The sequence below is a fragment of the Podarcis filfolensis genome, assembly GCF_964270895.1.
Source record: "Podarcis filfolensis genome assembly, chromosome: 3".
Lineage (NCBI taxonomy): Eukaryota > Metazoa > Chordata > Lepidosauria > Squamata > Lacertidae > Podarcis > Podarcis filfolensis.
The window spans coordinates 75,086,163-75,105,399 of record NC_139606.1 but is presented as its reverse complement, the minus strand read 5'-3'; the positions used below and the strand labels follow the sequence as shown (position 1 = coordinate 75,105,399).

Below are 19,237 nucleotides of genomic sequence, written 5' to 3'. Positions count from 1 at the left end.
CAAGGGGTGCGCTGTGCCACTCAACTCATTTTAAGCAGGGCTGGCTCAACTGTTACGCAGAGTGATGCAGCCACTTCAGCTGTCTTGAAAGGGCAGAAAACTATTTGCTATTTAATTTACTGCTGTTGTATTTTGATGGCCAGGGGCAGTGTGTATGTGTGGAGGGAGAAGAGCTTTTCTCTCTCAGGTGCCAGAATACATAGGAACAGAGGAAGATGTCTTCTACTGAATCAGTCTGTTGGTCCATCTTGTTCAGTATTGTTTACACTGACTGGCAGTGACTCTCCAGGGTTGGAGGCAGGAGTCTCTCCCAGTGCTACCTGGAGATGTCTCGGATTGAACCTGGGACCTTCTGCATGCAAGACGGATGCTCTGCCACTGAGCTGTGGCCCTTCCTTGTCAAGAATAACTCTACTGGCCTTGAGAGCTATGCAGCTGAAATTAAATTGGTTGAGGCCTCCAATTCTTGCTGTACTTTAGACAGTCAAATGGAGACTGTCCCTGGGGAACCTGTGGCCCTCCAGAATAAAACCTTGTCAATGTTTCAATACCAGGAAAATATGTTTTGTTTCCCCAGGAAATTGTACAGCACCAGTGATATTGTTAAATCTGGTACAGTGGTACCTTTTTTCTTGAACGGCTTAGTTGTCAAACAAATTGGCTCTCGAATGCCACAAAACCGGAAGTAAGTTCCAGTTTGCAAAAGTTTTTCGGAAGCCGAACGTCTGACACGGCTTCCACAGCTTTCGATTGAGTGCAGGAAGCTCCTGCAGCCAATCAGAAGCCACACCTTGGTTTTCGAACAGGTTTTGGCAGTCGAACGGACTCCTGGAATGGATTAAGTTTAAGAACCAAAGTACCACACTGTATGTGTGTGTATGTGTATGTGTGTGTGTGTGTGTGTATTGTGACTTAGGAGCCCTGCTGGATGAGGCCAGAGGCCCATCTAGGCCAGCACTCTGCTGTAACAGCAGCCAACCAGATGCTGGTGGGAAATCTTCAAGCAGGACCTGAGCCCAACAGCACCCTCCCCACTTGTGATTTGCAGGATACTGCTTCTGACAGTGGAGACAGAACACAACCATCATGGTCAGTAGCCATTAATATCATCATCCTTCATGAATTTGCCTCATCCTGTTTTAAGGTGCAGTGGGATTTAAGTTAGTGGCAGCAAAGCTGTGCCATTAACTCAAATGGGATATAGTTCTGATTAGCTTTAGCTGAATAACAACTAATGTTTCGGCACTTTTCTTAAAATCTTCACTCCCCCCCCCCCAACTCCCCACTAGTAACCCAGTTATGAATAAGTGTTGAATTATATGAGTTTTTACAACTTATTTACCGTAAATACTCCTAAAGTTGAACAGCATCCATAACCAGACTTGTTGGGACAAAATCACATCAGGGTAATATTATAGCTCGTATTAGAATAATATGCTTGGGTATGTGTCAAGGATGAGCCCAAGATAGCTGTTAGAGGTGAACCTAGGAATTGACCAGAACCTGGGAGACTTGGTTGCTCAGGCAAAGTTCCGGACCAATTAGAAAGCCTTTTATAGCTCTTTCTATGCAGGAAGGCCCAGTGGAATTCCTGGTCAACACCAATAACAGAATGAAATAATGTACTCCTGAGGTGATGCAATGGATGTTACCACTTCAGGCTGGAGGTGAGTCCAACATTTCTGAAGGCTCCTTTATCTGTTTGCTTGTTTGTTTTTAAAAATTGTTCCCTACAAATGGAAGACTTTCAAAGTTCAGATCAGGCTTTTCCCCTGCTAGACTGCTTTTGTTTCTGTTTTACAGCACCCCCCCCACAGTCCACTCTGTTTTGAATCATGTGCAAAGTAATTGTAAGAATGATCATAGCCTCGCAAAGAAGCAACAGCAAAAAGTGGAAGGCAAAGAACTCTTAGAGACGCCAGTTAAGGTCCATTCCTTCCCCTCCCCAACTATGGCAGTTTGTTAGACCCCTAGAGCCAAACACCCTACCTGCTAGGGGAAATCATTCTGCAGGAGAAAATAAGCTCAGAGATCGTATTTCTCAGAGTCACACATTTCTTGGAAGGCTCAGTTAGCCATGTTAAGATTATATATTTGCCTGTGCAACCTTGCAGTCATTACCCACACTGCCTGTTTGCAATCCTCCGGGATAGGAGATGACAACAGCTGGGCTGTGTGCAGCGTCGCGTGGGAGGGAGGCGTGCAAATTTATGTGTCAGTGTGATTTTGCCAGCCGTAGGCTGCGTATCTGCCAATGTCAGAAAGGGAAGGATGGTTGGCCTAAAATAGGGACTGCTGAACGACCTGTTTGAAATATGTCCCAAGAGGGACAACAGATTGGCTTTATTTGGGCAATGGGGGGTAGCTTCCAAAGGATGTTTGTTACACCCAAGTACCTTGGTTTACGAATTTAATCCGTTCCTGAAGTCCATTCTTAAACCAAATCCGTTCTTAAACAGAGGCACGCTTTCCCTAATGAGGCCTCCCCGCTGCCAGTGCCCTTCCACCGTTCAGCTTCCATTCATAAACTGAGGTAAAGTTTGCTGACCGGAACACTACTTCCGGTTTTGCGGAGTTCGTAAACCAAATAGTTCGTAAACAGGACTGTTCGTAAACCGAGGTACCACTGTACTATTAAACTTGAATGTTCAATTGATTTCAAAGGAAATATAATGTGCCACCTGTCTAAACCAGTGCTGTTCTAAGAAGAGTCCTACGCACAACCTTGAGTTCTGTCTGGATCATCTGCAGATGACCAACTGTTAGGCCCTGAAATTGTGTCCAACCCCTCTGGTGAAAATTGGAGCCCCCTCCCCTTGTATTTTTACCCTATCTACTTTGGATATCTTTTCCACAAGCAGATGATTGGGGACAGAATGCTCAATGGACATAGAATGCTGAGGGTCTGTTGCAGGGTATGTGAAGGGTTAAAAACTGGGAGGGAAGAGATGGAATGGAAGGGGTGGAACCTTGAACAGAAGAGTTCAACACTGCAAAACATTGTTGCAGCTCCCACTTGTACTATGACAACTAGGAATAAAAGTGTTAGCGGGGTTCATAGTTTCTGTAGCAGGCCACTCTGCATTACTGTTGTCCCTGAATTGCCCCTTGTCTCTGAATTTCTCCACTGAAATGGAGTTCAAACAATATGGAACATTTTCTCCCTGTCTATTGTTGTTTCATCATAGTGCCCTTTTGGTCAGTATCAAGAACAGCTTATTTACTAGGGATCCTTCCAAATGAATATGTATTGTGGGTTCAGTACTGCTTCTGTTTTCTCCAGCATCTATGGGACTTTATTTGCATCAAAATGCCAGTATATATATTTTTTCACCAGTTAATCAGGATTTGCACAGTCTGTGGAAAAGTTGGTAAGTTTTTATTTTTGTTTTTGTTTTTAAAGGCTGTTGCCAATGACCTGAGTATGATATCTGAATGACCTGTTGGCAGTCTTGGGCATCAGTCTGAAAGCACCCTGTCTAACGTGAATGAACTCAATAAAAACAGAGTATGGTTTCTAAATATAGCAACCATTTGTGTGTATTCTTTGCTCCGAAGGAAAGAGTAATCTCCTCTTTCATCTCGCCAAGTAAATTCCTGGAATGGATTATAAAAAGGCATAGAATACCTTGGTATAACAATAGCATGCAGCCTGCCAGTTGAGATTTTCCCTGCCTCTGGTGGAGATCTGCGCTTACGGATGCTTGAGATAGAAATACCAGAAGTAAACATTTCATTCCCCTCCTAGGGCAACATTTAATGAGTAACAAAGACCTCTGTCCAGCTCAGAAGGTGACAATCAATCATAACAGGGTTTATAAACGGAATAAATGGATTTACATACTTTGTTTTGTTCACCCTTGTCCTGAGTTCCATAACAACATTCCATAAGGTAATTGTTTGTCATTTCCTAAAGTTATCTGGAATTTAGGGAACTTGATTGCCCTTTGACTTGTAACAGGGGACTCCTTAAAAAAACCAACCCATTTATATCCCATATTTCCTCCAGGGAAGCATACTTGATTCTCTCACTATCCATTTTTTTATCCTCACAACAACTGTTTGAGGTAGCTTAGGCTGAAAAGACAGTGACTACTCCAAAATCACCCAGCGAGCTCCAGGGCCAAGTGCAGACCTGAACCCAAGTCTCCCAACCTAGTCCAATGACTACACCCAATGAGCATCACACCCAAGCCCTGGCCGGACAATACAAGCATTCCCCAAGTGGCCATGTTTGTAGGTGTGCCAGTGAAGAAGCATGCAGTCCAGCAGGTGCAACTGAGGATCACTCAAATGGTCACAAAGAAAGCTGATAATTCTGGGATTGCATAGCACACTGTTGTGGCCTAGCAAATGGGCCTTAGGGTACCTTTATGGGCAGTCCCAATCCCAGCTTCATGGCTTCACTCCACTTGTCCTCCAACATTCTGATCACCATTTCCTTTCTGGTGACCGTGATGTCAGTTGAACCCAAGGATCCTACCACCAGCACCTGCTTTCCTCTCCATTCCGGTACAACTTGAAAGCAGAGGTTCTTATTTATTTAAGAAGGCTGGACCAGATGGGCCATTGGCCTGATGCAGCAAGCTCTTCTTATTAATGTGACTATGGCCTGTAAGGTCTTCTGCCGTAAGCCAAAACTTCAAACCCTCAGAAGTGTAGAGTCAGAAAAAAACAGGTGCTGCTGCAATTAAAAGGAACATGGATCACCCTTTTGAGTTAAGTCATCCCTGTTCTTTTCCAGCACAGGCAACCTTGCAGTCTGCTTCTTTTTGGTCTGTATAACATCCAGCCATTCATCAGCGATGACCACAAATGTGGCACATCTGTTCCCTTCTGGGCTTGCGGCCTCAGTGCTCTGTAATGCTAAATGGCATCCCCCACTCGGCGTCTCTGTCTGATCAGCTGTCACGTAGGGGACACCCCCCTATGAAGCTCACTCTGTATTCCCAAAATAGAAAAGCGCTAATGGTAGCTCACAGTGAAGACAGATTCCCAGTAAATGTTCCCATTGTATTCCTTCACCTGGTGTCCAGCCCCTTTCTGGCTGTGGCCATCACCCCAATTTATCTTGAAGTGAGGCTTGATGATGATAAAAAAAAACCAACCTTTGCTGTTGCTAATCCAACTGGAGTGGCTGAAATATTGTTTCGTTAGCGGGAAGAGTGCAAACTCGAACAGCACCTCGAACAGCAATGTACATTTTTCTGATATAACTCCGCCAGGGCTAAAACTGGCGACTGAATCAAACAAGTATACATCATCAGGCATTAGCAATGGCACATACCTGCTTTCTTCCTTGCCTTGCATGAACATGTACACAGACTCCTTGCTTCGGCCAATATATTTTTCTGCCCCAAGTAGCTGCATCAGATGAACTAGCATATTGTTATAAATGGGGGTGGGTGGGCTGTATGCCTGAACCCCCTTCAAATTCCTGGATCCAGCACAGATTCAATTCTTGGAATAGCCTGGTTAGCTTCCTGATGAGTTAATGGGCTTAGTATGGGTAACAAAGGTACCTAAGAAACAAAGGATGTAGCCAAAAGACAAATGCTCCCCTCCTCCCCCCAAATTTGCTGGTACGTAGAAAGACAAAGGGCAGAGTTAAGGTGTGTGAGCTAGAAGCTAGAAGCAAAGCTGCAGGCTGGGAAGCCAGAGCGAGAGACAGAGCCATGCCTGATTTCTGCTTGAATCCAAGGTTGTAGCTATGGGAGAAGCAAGGCCATCTTGGGGTGTTAATGCCGTGAGCCCTTCCATTGTAGGCTCAAGTTGTATATATGTGTAAATAAACCATATATCATAAAGACACCACAGTCTCCGCTGCCCCTCATTCCAAAAGAAACACAAATTCTTGGTAAGCGCCTGGAACCCTTGAAATAGTGCCCCAGTTGGAAATGGGTGGTGTACAAAATTATCATCTAGTTTGGCCCTGAAAGAGCAATCTACTATGAAGGCCAATGTCCTAGTTTAAGGCAAATATCTTGGCTACTATATTTAAACTACTCTGAAATAAAAGTTTTGAGGCTGCCTCTATAACCTACAGAGTCTTATGGTAATCCAGTATGAACTGCAATGTTGCCAAAGGTCTTCATGTAACAGAGAACTTCTGGTAATCCTCAGGTATCTTTTTTTGTTGTTGTAAGGTTTCAAGCCACAGAAACGTTCTCAACACTCAGATTCTCATCAACACAGTAACAGCTTGGTGGTCGCCCCAGGAGGGGGGAGTGATTTTCATATAGAATTTCCTTGTGCAAAGAAGACTTGAGACCTCCAGCTAAACAGTGGCCCAGCAGAAAGTTCAGGAGCTTAGAGCCTTTGTATGTGGTAAATTCCTTTTTATTCAAGCTAATATCCCAGAACAGCCTTAGATTTCAACTTACGACCTATTGGTTTCCATAGAGGCTGTTTCCCTATCCTGGAGACTCAGGCTGCATATACGCACTATAACTTTAAAGCACATTCAAGAAACATTCCTCCCCTGCAAATAATTCTGGGCACTGTAGCTTATCCCCCATAGAGCTACAATTCCCAGCAACCCTTAACAAACTGCCTCGGCAAACAAGAGAGGAGTGTGCCCAGGGCCCAGAATTCTCTGAGGTGGGCAGTGTCTTTCGACTAGACTTTAAAGGTATAGGGCCAGATTCAGCTACTCAGTTCCATTAGTGAATGTTAGCCTAAGGACTGTTCCTAGCACAATGGAACTTCCCCTCACTCTCCTCTCCCGGTGCAGCCGCACGCGCCCCACCCCCACCCCGATCTGCTCTGGAAGGTTGTGGGAACCCCCAGAACAGCATGCAGGAGAGAGGAAAGGGGAGATCGTTTTGCCAGTCAAGCGGAATTCTTGTGTTGACAGAATGTTCTCCTTAGTGCTACGCTGAATTCATCCGTAGTGCATGCACTGGCTCAGCGTGGGCTCTGGTTTGTTTCTAAATGAATCTTGTGACGGGCGATGCAATTTGCTCCTCCTGGTCCTGATGAAGCCAACTCTGATCATTTCAATTGGAGGTGTCAGAAGCTGAACTCGGGGCCTTCTGAATGCAAGTAGGTCATTCTGCCTCTGACCTGTGGACCCTCCGTAAATGTTGCACACAGTGGAAGCTGATCCGTTCAACCTCAGGCAACCCCAAACCACCTGCCTTCTTACACACAACCAGTCCAAGGGGTGGCTCCTTCTTAGTCTCCAGATTTTCCTTGTAGAACACAGCAGGGAGGAGCATGGGGACAAAAAACCCCCACCAAGAACTACTTCGCTTGCCTGTCCTTGGCTTTGGCTCCAGCCACTGTTAGCCTTCCATCCCAATAAGCACCACCAGTGCTTTTTTCTGGGGGACGCAATACTGGCACCTCTCCCCCCCCCCAAGAAGCAAAGCGCTGGTTAAAAGTGTGGCCCTCACTGTAACAACTTCATGGTGAGTATCAGCACCTTTTTTTTCCAAGAAGAAAAGCACTGGGCTGAAGGCACCTTCCTTTCTTTCCATATATATCCCTTCAACCAGCAATGCCCTCCAGACTCAGGAAGGGCGATAGGAATAGCAGGAAGATTATGCAGTTCTATGGTCCACCAATAAGCACAGGTTGACTTCAAGGAAGTCTGGGGCCACAAGAAGGGGGCAAGCGAAACCGAGAGGGGCAAGCAGGGTCTGATTCTGAAGACATTGCTCCCTGAAATAGGATGGATTTACACGTGCGCTGGATGTACGGCAACTATCCGGATAATGTGAAGATTTGCACAATGAAATTTTGAAAGCAGGCGGCAGGCAAGCAAGAACCTCCCGGGCAGCTTTCCTTGGGAGCTGCATTTTATGGTCTGCAAGCCAGGCCTCTCTATTTTTAAAAGCCCTGCCGCCTTGCTATATCTGACTTGTGAAATAAGCATTCCGCATGTTGACGGGAAGCCGGTGGCATATATTTGCAAAGCACTCTTGGAATACTTTAGAGAAGAGCCCTGCGGTCTGCAGGAGGGTTTCTCCTGCGTGTTCCAAAGATCCCAGAAGCAGGGCTGCCCCTGTTCTGTGGAATAGCAGGCCTGTCAGCATACAACAGGTGCCCACTCTCTGCACATCCCCAGAAACAATTGAAAACATTTCTGTTTTTTGTTCCAAGCTGGATAAATAGGTCTTCACCAAGTTCAGCCTGTAAATTCTCTGAAGCCTAGGAAGAGACATTTGGCGCTCATATCAGCCCTGTGATATAGGAGAATGGGACACCCTAGTAAAACTCAGGAATAGTAGGAATAGTAACAGCAGTCATTATCGTTATATTTGTATAGCGCTTTCAAGTGTTCAAAGCACTTCCCATGCATTTTCTTCTTGCAATCCTTACAATTGCCCTGTATTATTGTGAAGCACCAAATTCCTCAGTTCTGCTCCCTTCCAGTTTGCCAAGGTCAGCTTGTCTGACGTACGTGTTGCCCGGTTAATAGAATCACATTCCATTATCTGTCACCGGCATCGGTTTACACTGTATGTTGCTTCCCAAGAATGCACAAACTTTTTCCCCAGCTGTGACCCTCCCCCTCCCAAATGTTCCCCTCTGACGCAACTGGGCTTGAAAACAGCCTCCCGTTGAAGCCACCAGGAGTTTTTCTTTTTTCATTCTATTTTCAGCACTGGAGGGTTCCTCTTGAGCTCCACTCCCCCATTAAAATTCCTGCTGGCTCCAATGGGAAGCTGTTGTTTAAGCTAAATTGCCACGGGTTGGGGAAAGTAGGTCAGATGAGGAGGACCCATGGGCTAGATCTACTTATTTCACACCCACCCCAAGAATAAAGGACACAAGTCACTGGGAACATCTCCTGCATGGGTTTCAATGGAGGGGCTTTGCAGGAGTTTGGAACAGATGACACTTTGGGTCCCTTCCAACTCTCTACAATTCTATGAACTGCAGAAGAGGTCGGCTTTTGTTCTTGTTTCTTGCTCCCGAAGTTCTGTGTGGGGCTTGTACGGGAGGAATCCCATCCAGCTTCTGCAACTGCTCCCACTGTTGCTGAAAAGAGAGCAAAAGGCGCGCAGCCTTGCGAAAGTATCACCTTTCCCACCCTGTGTCATCGAGACATCTGTCGTTTGCAGCATTTCCAGCAAGGCATCTGAGAAAGCTGGCTTGATTCATTACCAAGCCTGATGATCTGAGCTTGTTTTACTGAATGTGTCCTTGTGTTAGTCTCCTCTGGCAAGGGGCCTCTGGTCTGCACCTGCTCTCTGCTTTTGACATACAGTGGGGCTAAGCTGCCAGGGATCCCATCACCATGCAAGGACTGCCCACTTGCCCTGGAAGGAAGATGGGAGCAGGATTTCTGCGAAGGCTCCGCAAGTCTGGTTGCTCCCACCTGGGCTCAGTCCATCTTTGTGCTTCCTTGTGGATGCTTCAAAGCCTGTTTTACCTGCTTGGAAGATGCTAAAGGTAGAGGTGGGCCCCAGCCATCTATGGATGGTCAGTCACAGATCCATGTGTGGGATGTGATTTGGGAAGCCAAGACAGGTTTAGATTATACCAGGCTTTGCCAAGAGGGGTGTGTGTGCAAGAGCGAGGTAGGTAGATGGGTGAGATGAAAAGGTACAAAGGACAGGCAAGTTTGCGCTGCCTCGGGGAGGATGGAAATGCTTCTAAGAATCCAGAAAATGGGAATGATGGAAATGGAGGGCTGGGCTGTCAGGTCAGGAAGGAGTTTCCCTTTAGTAAAGCCAAAAGTGCAAGTGATTTCCGTTTTAAACTCCTTTAGACTGCAGGTCTTCCAAACAGGAAATGGTCTTATGATACCACACTGTAACCTGCTCTGAGCCCTTGGGATGTGGCAGGCTTTTGGCTGAAGTAAAATGGACCAGATGACCTTCAGACTCTTTCCAATTGAGTGGTAGCCCAGAAAACATTAGCGAGAATCTAATGCAATTCCTTTAGAGGGAATGGTAAAGAAAAGAACAGCTGGGAGCTGCAAGTCCCTTTGCACACCAAGTGTGCTGTGCTAATCTGTCCTGCCCTCTGGGGTATTTTAGGTCCTTGGCTCAGTTAGGTTTGACACCCAGTAATTGAAGGAGCCATAGCTGAGTGGCACAGCACATGTTTTGCATATGTAATATCTCAGGTTTAATTCCAGGCATCTCTAGCTAAAGGATCTCGCATAGCAGGACTCTTGGACAGATCTTTGGTGGAAACTCTCCAGCAATACAGATAGGCAAGAATATGGGCCATTAGTCTGAATTAGTAATAAGGCAGTTGTGGATATCCTTAAACAGTGCCTCTGAATTCTGCAGGAAAACAACTTTTATCTTGTTATGGAGTTCGTACAATGCAAGGAAACAACTGGGTCTGTTATGAATGTTATGCATCTTTGTGAGGACAGAAACTAGGTTTCTTTAGAATCACAAGAATGCAACTGAAATTATTTTTCTTATTTAAAAAGAATTTCCTCTTTCCATCAACACTCCGGAGAGCCAGTGTGGTACAGACTGAGAGCATGAGATTTGAATATGAATTAAAATCCCTGCTTAGCTATCAATGGGTGACCTGGGGTTAATCACTCAGTCTGACGGAGCCATCTGTAATAGCAGCTCTGTGTATATTTTAAGCATACCCTCTTCACAGAAACTGTGTGTGTGGATTTCTGGAAATCAAAGTCTCTTTATAGAATCCCAAATCATTATCATATGGGTTCCCTTTTTAAAGCACTTCCCCATCCCATTTATGTATTGCAACTACTTGAAAGAAAAAAAAACCAGAAGGCTTGAAATAGCACAACCCACAGCATTTGAGAGCAATAAATCACACAAAGCCAGCTGCATTGGGGCATGACAGAATGACTGATGATTTAATGCTTCTTGAAGTATTTTTTTGTTTTTGGTTTCCTTCCACAGGGCTTGGTTTGAAAAATAACAAAATGAGGTAAAATAAATTAATTTTATGTACACTTTACATACACTCAGTGTCACATGGCGTCTGCAGCAACAGCAACAAAGACATTGTTACAAAATAGAACGTTGAGGTGGCTGTTGCAGGTGTTCAACAGCCTGCAACTCACAATGTCGTCATCCTGAGAGTAGTAACCAAGTAATAATAATGATCCTTTTTTTTTTTTTGTAAACATGTTTAGAAGCATTTACGGTGGACAATGGATGGGCCGGCTTCATCGTATTCCTGTTTTGTGATCCACATCTGTTGGAAGGTGGACAGGGAAGCCAGGATGGAGCCACCGATCCAGACGGAGTACTTACGCTCAGGTGGGGCAATGATCTGCAAGAAGAAAAGGAATGATTCAGTTGGCAAGCGGGGCAGGGGGCGGGGGAGATACAGGTGTCCCTAGATAATGACAGAAGAACTCTGCAAAAGGTGTCCTAGACAGCAGCATCCTTTATAAGCAGTGGCTCCACCTCCCACCATTTGGGTACTGGGAAGAGGTCTACAACTGAAGTTATACAGGAATACTAATCCAGTCCTCATACAATAAGGCATGGCCCTCCACATTCCCAGATGTAGCTCCTAGCAACACCTCTAATACTGTATTAAAAATCTAGTTAATTAGGTGGCATCGTTTGTATTGTAATGATTGTACAAGCAGAGAACAGGGTGAGCCATGCAAGAGTGGCCCTCTCAAGGTGATTAAATTCTGTTCTCCTATTTCTCATGTTCTTGCATGGAGGTGCCTTTGAAAGCACTATGATTAGAAGCATGCAATTGCCCTAAGCATTAGGTTTCCCTCTCCTGTATGCCTAATGCATATGAGTTGTGATCAGTAATGCATGGAATTAAGCCCACCTTGATCTTCATTGTGCTGGGAGCCAGAGCGGTGATTTCCTTCTGCATGCGGTCAGCAATACCGGGATACATGGTGGTACCACCAGACATGACATTGTTGGCGTACAGGTCCTTTCTGATGTCAATATCGCACTTCATGATGCTGTTGTAGGTTGTCTCATGAATACCAGCGGATTCCATACCTGGTGGCATAGGGAAGGTGAAGGAACAGAAAAGTGAAGGAAGCCACTCGCACCACAGGCACACAAAGAATTCTTTGTAGAAGAGAGGTCAGTGAGGAGGACCCTCAACAGAGAGATACATACCAATGAAAGATGGCTGGAAAAGGGTTTCTGGGCAACGGAAACGTTCATTGCCAATGGTGATGACCTGCCCATCAGGCAATTCATAGCTCTTTTCCAGGGAGGAGGAGGAGGCAGCGGTAGCCATCTCATTCTCAAAGTCCAGAGCCACGTAGCACAGCTTTTCCTTGATGTCACGGACAATCTCACGCTCAGCTAGCAAGAGAGAAGAGGAAGAATTTAGAAGCCTGCCAAAGGAGAATCCCACCCAGGAGGGGAGAACAGCCAATAGGCACATAATAAAATTACGGGCACAGCACCTTGTACATCAAACTGAAGCTCAGTTTTTAAATGTTTAAAAATCCGCCACTAGAGGGAGAACGTGGGCTAGAAAGTCTAGCCTACGCTTTTTATGAATGAGGCCAATAACATAAGATAGGCTGGCTGTGGATTTTAAAGTTATGGTTCCACCGAACCTGGCATCAGCCTCCAAGCTCATCCTCTACGTGATGACCAGACGCAAAGCTCAGCTTCCTAGAAATTACTCAAAGGCCTCTGCTAGTGTATTAAGGAGCCAAGGGCCTGTCGGAGCAAAGGCCATTGATGGTTATAAATCAGGGTGAGGAGGTGTAAGTCAACGCTAGCGCAAAGGCTGAGGGCTGGAGAGGCTGCGCTCCTTACCGGTGGTGACGAAAGAGTAGCCTCTCTCAGTCAGGATCTTCATCAGGTAGTCAGTGAGGTCCCGGCCAGCCAGGTCCAAACGCATGATGGCATGGGGCAGAGCATAACCCTCATAGATGGGCACGTTGTGGGTGACACCATCACCGGAGTCCAGCACAATACCTACAGAAACAAGAAATGGGTGCGAAAGTTAGCAAAGGAGGCTGCAACACCTGCTTGCTGCATCAGATTGATACGGGGCACACAGGCAAGGGAGGAATGGGATACAACCTTGCTGACATCTAGATGAGAGATTGCCAGGAATCACAGGCAGTGCTAGCAGACAAGTGTTCTCCCTCCTTAGTGGGCATCCTAGCTAATGGCTAGGTGTGTAGGGGGCCTCCATCACTCCATCATGCCAGTGGCTAGGTTCTTCCTTTTCTTCACGGTCTTAGTGCCAGTAAAGGCATGTAGGAGACTCAGCAGCAGACTACTGTAGCAGCAGACTACTGTACAATGACTGTTATCCTGATGCCAGTCTATGTAAGAACATCAAGAGAGCTCTGCTGGATCAGGCCAAAGCCCATCTGGTCCAGCAACTTGTTCTCACAGATGATACTAACCGAGAAGAGCCAGTGGCCTGATTCAGCACAAGGCAGTCTCCTGTGTACCTAAACCCACATCAGTGACTGGGCACTCCCTATCGTAGTTGGACTACAAGTAGCTGTCTCTCTCTCTCTCTCTCGTCCTCTGCTTGTACTAGCAGTGTTCCCTGGACATCCTTCCTTTTCTCTTCTCCATTTCTGGTCCTGTCACTCACCAGTGGTACGGCCAGAAGCGTAGAGGGACAGCACAGCCTGGATAGCCACATACATGGCAGGGACGTTGAAGGTCTCAAACATGATTTGGGTCATCTTTTCACGGTTGGCCTTGGGGTTGAGGGGGGCCTCAGTGAGCAGGGTGGGGTGCTCCTCAGGGGCCACACGGAGCTCATTGTAGAAGGTGTGATGCCAGATCTTCTCCATGTCATCCCAGTTGGTGATGATGCCATGCTCAATGGGGTACTTCAGGGTCAGGATACCTCTCTTGCTCTGAGCTTCATCCCCTACGTAGGAGTCTTTTTGACCCATACCCACCATGACACCCTAGGAAGGAAGTGGGAAAAGCTCTCAGCATCTTCTTAGGGCTGAGGAAGTGGATTATGACAACCTAATTGCTGTCCTCTACACTAAGCAAAGAGCTATAAGCTATTCCTACCAAGGCCCTAAGACCTTTCCTTCACAACAGAGAATAAAGTACAAGGTGCAGGAAGGAAACACCCAGCAGCAGCTGTATAGAATATATTTAGGGGACCAACAAACAAAACTCTATCCTTTTCTTAGGAAAATAGGGAACACTGTAACAGACTGCTAAGAACAGCTGATTTCCCCTTAATGTATTCCTATTCTGTTTCAGAGATAGTATAAGTTCATAGGCTATGATGGACACACCCCACATTTCAAATAAAAAATGCTTACTAGGGCAATCATTTTGTTGATATCCCTATTTCAAAAGACTTATGCTCCTGGGAAGTCCATAAACTGAATGCCACAGCTCTATTGACATTTGTATTCTGTAGAATTCTGTGGTACATACACCCAAGTAAGAATTAACAGAATTGTAGACTTAATCTTTCTAATCCTAGGAAGTCCAATTGGGAGTGGGGGAAAGAAAAGAGAAATGCTGTGGCCCATCTCACATATATATTATTTCCTCAGTCCCACTCAGGGTCCAGTAGAATGGGAATTTTTCTAACAGATGTCGCCATGTCTCAACCTGCCTATAGCTGGAGAGGGGCATGGCTGGCAGAAGAGGCTAAAATACCTGATGACGTGGGCGGCCAACAATGGAGGGGAACACAGCCCTGGGGGCATCATCCCCGGCGAAGCCAGCCTTCACCAGGCCGGAGCCGTTGTCGCATACGAGCGCGGTGGTCTCATCCTCATCACACATGGTGTCGGCTTTCTAGAGATGAAGCAGAAGCAAGAAGAGTTCACAAGAGGCAACCAGGCAGCAGGCATCCACTCACAAAAGCTTAGAGGCTACAGGCAGAATTCTTATCTATGGAAGTCTGACAGGGGGGTCTCCCCCATGGTGGGGGAGTATAGGCCATCAATCTGGAGAAAGCAGTTCTTACGCTGGCCACAAAGTAGATTATTTTCTGTTCCCCTTCTACCTGCTTACTTTATTGTTAATAAAGATCTGCAAACTAAAACACCAAGTAACAGCTGAATCTTCAGCACAGTTAGATGAACTTATTGGGGTCGAGAAACTGAATCACATTTACTTAGGATGAAGTCCCATTTGTCTCCAGTGACTTCCAGAGTAATAGGTTAGGCTTTACAATGCAACCCAACACATTTTGAATAAGGAAGCTCTACTGAATTCAGTGGTACTTGGTCTATAGTAAATGTGGTTAGGGTTGGAGCTGTACACTTTGAAAAATCAAATTTAAATCAAACTCCCTCTTAAAACATGTGCAGGCCACCCACTTCTAGATCCCCATATTAAAATGCTAATATACAAGGTATTATGCTATTGTACCTGGAATTAGAAGTATGCTGAAGAGCTTTAGCAAAGGCATCACCCCCAAACTTTTGACACATGTCTAAAGTGACTAGCACTTTCAGAGAGTGACAAAGTTGAATAAGGTTGGTCCATTTTACATCTCAATGGAGATAACCCAAACCTTGTCACACAATCTGAACAGCACGACACAGCGTGCAACAGCTCACAAAATAGGGGATATTTTTCCTTGTGGAACATACGGTTTGCAAGGAAAAGCTTGAAGGCTTGCTTCCTTGAGAAACCTTCTGGGCATACCTGTACTTCCAGGCAGCACTAACCACTCTGAGCTGTAGTGCTGCAAATGATGGATTGTCCTTTGTCCTGGGGACAAGGGGACCCCTGACTTTCTTCAGGACTAGCTACACCCTACAGAATCCGGCTTGGTGTAACAGAGGCTTCCAACTGGGTGAGCCCTTTCTCTGTGTATGAAACCTTCAGGAATTAGGGAAGCAAAGGATGAAAAAAGAATAACCCAGAATCATCCTTCAAATAAAACGGTTCCTGTCCTTTGTAGCTCAACACCCTGTGCCTAACACTCAGTAAAATTACCATTCATTCAGTAATATAAAACACGGTAATAAAAGGGCTGGATCCTTCAAAGCCAAGGCAATGCCTTCTAATTTAATGATAAATACCAATGGAACCAGTTATGTTCCAAGTGAGAAGTGGATTTGTTCATCCCAGGCAATTTATAACTTGGCAGCTGTCAGTTCTAGCCTCCCCTCTCCTTCAGAGTCCCCTCCAAGTGGCCAGCAGCGACTTGTTGAAAGTCACAAGAGCTCCGTGGGTGGCAGAGTCAAACCCTGAGCCCGCATCTCAGAGATCCTTGCCGTGGGACTCTGCAGACTACGGATAATTCCATCTTACAATATGAGCGTGTGTGTCAGAATCTTCACAAGTCTCAGTAGCAGCTTAAGCCAAGTGAGAGATTATGCATAAGTTGAAAGCTTGCTCCCGGGTTGGTTTAAACTAAGGCTGGATGCAGGCAGGATCTCTTTTATAATTTAATGTAAAAAAACTTTTTTTTTAAAAAATAGCAGTGGCAATTGAAGAACGCCAGGCGGAGAAGGCTGGATGCAGCTGTTTTCTGCTCCCTGTTGCCCATTTCTGCTTTGCACCGGAGAGGAGTTGGAAGGCTCCCTCCTTTCGGGGCTGGCTTTGCGATGTCTCCACCTTCCCTCTCCCGGGTATCCCCCGGGCCGCGTGGCTGGGAGTTCCCCCCACATCATGTGGTCCTGCCCGGATCCATCCCCCTTGCCCGCCCGCTCCTCACCTTCGGGTTGGTTCCTGGCTCTTAGCTCCGGTTGCTGCTTCTCCCAGCTCTTACAGCTCGGTGGGCTTGCGAGGAAGCCCGGTGGGTTTTATATAGGCTCCCGGCCGGGCTCTTCCCTCCCTTGCCGCCGACCCACAGGAATGTCTCCATATTTGGGTGTCGGGCACCGAGCGAGCCCGGGCGGCCTGGCCGGAGCCCCCCAGGCCCCTTGCGCTGCCGCGGGGCTGCCCAAAGAAGGAGCGCCTGGCCCGCGCCCAGGTAACACGGGCCGGGCCGTATAAGGAGTGTCTGCCGGCCGGGACCTCCTCCGCCCCCCGGGCCAGGAGGGCTCCTGTCCCAAATAGTCCCCCGAGCCGCCATGCCCTGAAAGGAGAAAGAAGCCCCCGGCTCGGGGAGGGGGGTGCCCGGGCAGGCAGGCCCCGGGAAGGAGGGGAGGAAGGAAGGAAAATGGGGAGGAAGGAAGCGGCCCGGGGCTGAGGGCGGGAGGGGAGGCGAGGCTGCGGCCTACGCGCCTGTCCAGCCCGCCGCGTTTCCCTCTCGGCCGCGCCGGGAAGGAGCTGGCCAGCAGCGGCTCTGGGACCCCCCTCGCTCAGCCTCTTCCCGCCTGCGGAGCGGGAAGGGGAACTGGCCCACAAACAGGCCTGCTTTGTTCAATAGGCTTTACTCCCAGGTAAGTCAGGGCGAGCCAGGACTCGGAGCAGGGCCGCCTTAGCTGCTCGGGGCGCCCAAGATAAAAACAAGGTTTGGACCCGTGCTAAACTCAAGCACTTTTTACTGTAAGGGTGTTCACGGTGGCATTCAGTGAGTGTGTAACCTGCATACGCAAACAGTTGTACTGACTTGTTCACGTGTACACTCTTTCACCTGTGTTCGGTGCAAGGTGTGAACAAGGCTGGGGTCAACTTGTGCATGCTTACTCGGAAGGAACTCATTCCCTGGTTAGTGTGATAGGATTACAGCCTTAAGGAGTGTAACTTTGGTTTTTTCTTTTTCTTAAATCCGGTCGCTAACACATCTCTCCTGTCTGAAACCACATAAACAAGCACACCCTTTTATCTCAGACTAATGCTACTTTTTAGAGCTCTTGTATATTCCTTCATTCAGGATCAATTATTGTGGTCTAGGGCTCATTCATAAGATCGCACGCTTTTGTTGTGGGTTAATTTTAATCCCATGTAGGGCACATTTCATGAATTCGCATTCTTCCAGTATAGGATGCGAAGATCACATTGGGAGCAGGAATGGAAGCAAATGGGTTTATTGTACAGGAAAGTGTTTAAAATTGGATTAGGACACATACAGAAAATCTCTCTTGAACTGCTCTGTCTACCCCAGAATTACTGTACCTCTTGTGTTTGCAGTGGCAAACAATGCCACGTTACTAACAAAGACATTATGAGATGGATTTTTTTTACTGAAATCAATGGTTTGCTTCTAAGTATTTGGATCAGGGAGGTATCACAGGAAAAACATATTAATTAGCAGGCTGATTCAAGGTGTTAATTGGTTGCTAGAGCTCAGCATAGTTGGACCACATTCACAAAATACAATATACAGTATACGGTACGTTGAAGGGAACATGTTTAAAACCATTTTACAACTCTATCCTCACTGGACTGTGTGGATATTGAAATGTGATCTTTACTGCAAGTTTTGTATAGATTGTCATGTCTAATCTGTACTAATTAACAGTTTATTAAACTCCAGCTGTGTGAACTAAATCAATATTTACCGACGTTTACATGTGAAGAACAGTTTTACGAGAGGAATTAGGATGTGCCTTAGACAATCATGGCTGAACTGGGCTGATAACCTAGGCCTCTCCCTTCTGGCTGGCAACACCAGTTCTCAAGATACACACCAGTTAAATGGGGCTGTCAGGTAGACTGGAGCACAGTGAAGTCTGTTTCCATGGAAGATTGTATGAGAAAGGCTTATTGAAAGCCTTGTACAAGATCAGCTCTGAAACAAATCAGGAGAGACGTCAAAGGAATTTGTTATTGGGGTAGGGGAGCTCCTAACCTTTTTCCTCTACAATTCAAAATGCTGTGCAAAATCAGTTTTATATATAGAGGATGATAAATATCTAAGGGTCTGGCTAGCTGCCAGACTACACTGAACAGTTACCATACACCATGGGCCCTGCCGCGCTTTAGGCTATTTATACCGCTTGGGTACACTGACTTAAAAAAAAAAATCTAAAGAGATTCATATCTAGTTATGGTCATGGAGGTGGTTAATGGCAGTTTTGGGATTGGAGAAAGGGTGGCAGTCCAGTCCCCTTTAGGATGAGCCAGGGCACCAGCCACTTATGGAGAGGACTGGACTGAACAGATACCTTAGGAGGACAGTACAAACACCCTGCCAAAAGTAAGAGGAAGTAACAGCTATACTTGCAGCCCTTCGAATAGACGCTGATTATTTTCAAGAACTTTGCAGGCAGGATTGAACCAAGTCAATACTGTAACTTTAAATTATGTAAAAACACATGTATTTGCCTAATTTATCCAGCTCTTGCTAATCATGGGAATATTACAATCATCATCAGCATTTATTTGTCACTTTCTACACAAAGAGTGACTCAAAGTAACAAAATTAACAAACATTAAAAAAAAAATACATCAAGAAAATGCAACAAAAGTGCACATTTTATGTAAAAAGTATTCAT

At 46.2% G+C, this 19,237-nt stretch overlaps 1 protein-coding gene across 1 annotated transcript; it reads right to left on the bottom strand.

The window, feature by feature from the left end:
* Window positions 1–10,777: 10,777 nt before the first annotated feature.
* ACTA1 (actin alpha 1, skeletal muscle) lies at window positions 10,778–16,914 on the bottom strand. Its single transcript, XM_083606089.1, has 7 exons — window positions 16,570–16,914; window positions 14,553–14,693; window positions 13,510–13,834; window positions 12,711–12,872; window positions 12,054–12,245; window positions 11,749–11,930; window positions 10,778–11,226 (listed from the first exon to the last, which is right to left on the bottom strand). Exons 2-7 carry the CDS (start codon window positions 14,679–14,681, stop codon window positions 11,083–11,085), a joined length of 1,134 nt encoding a protein of 377 aa, XP_083462215.1. The 5' UTR covers window positions 14,682–14,693; window positions 16,570–16,914; the 3' UTR covers window positions 10,778–11,082.
* Window positions 16,915–19,237: the final 2,323 nt, after the last annotated feature.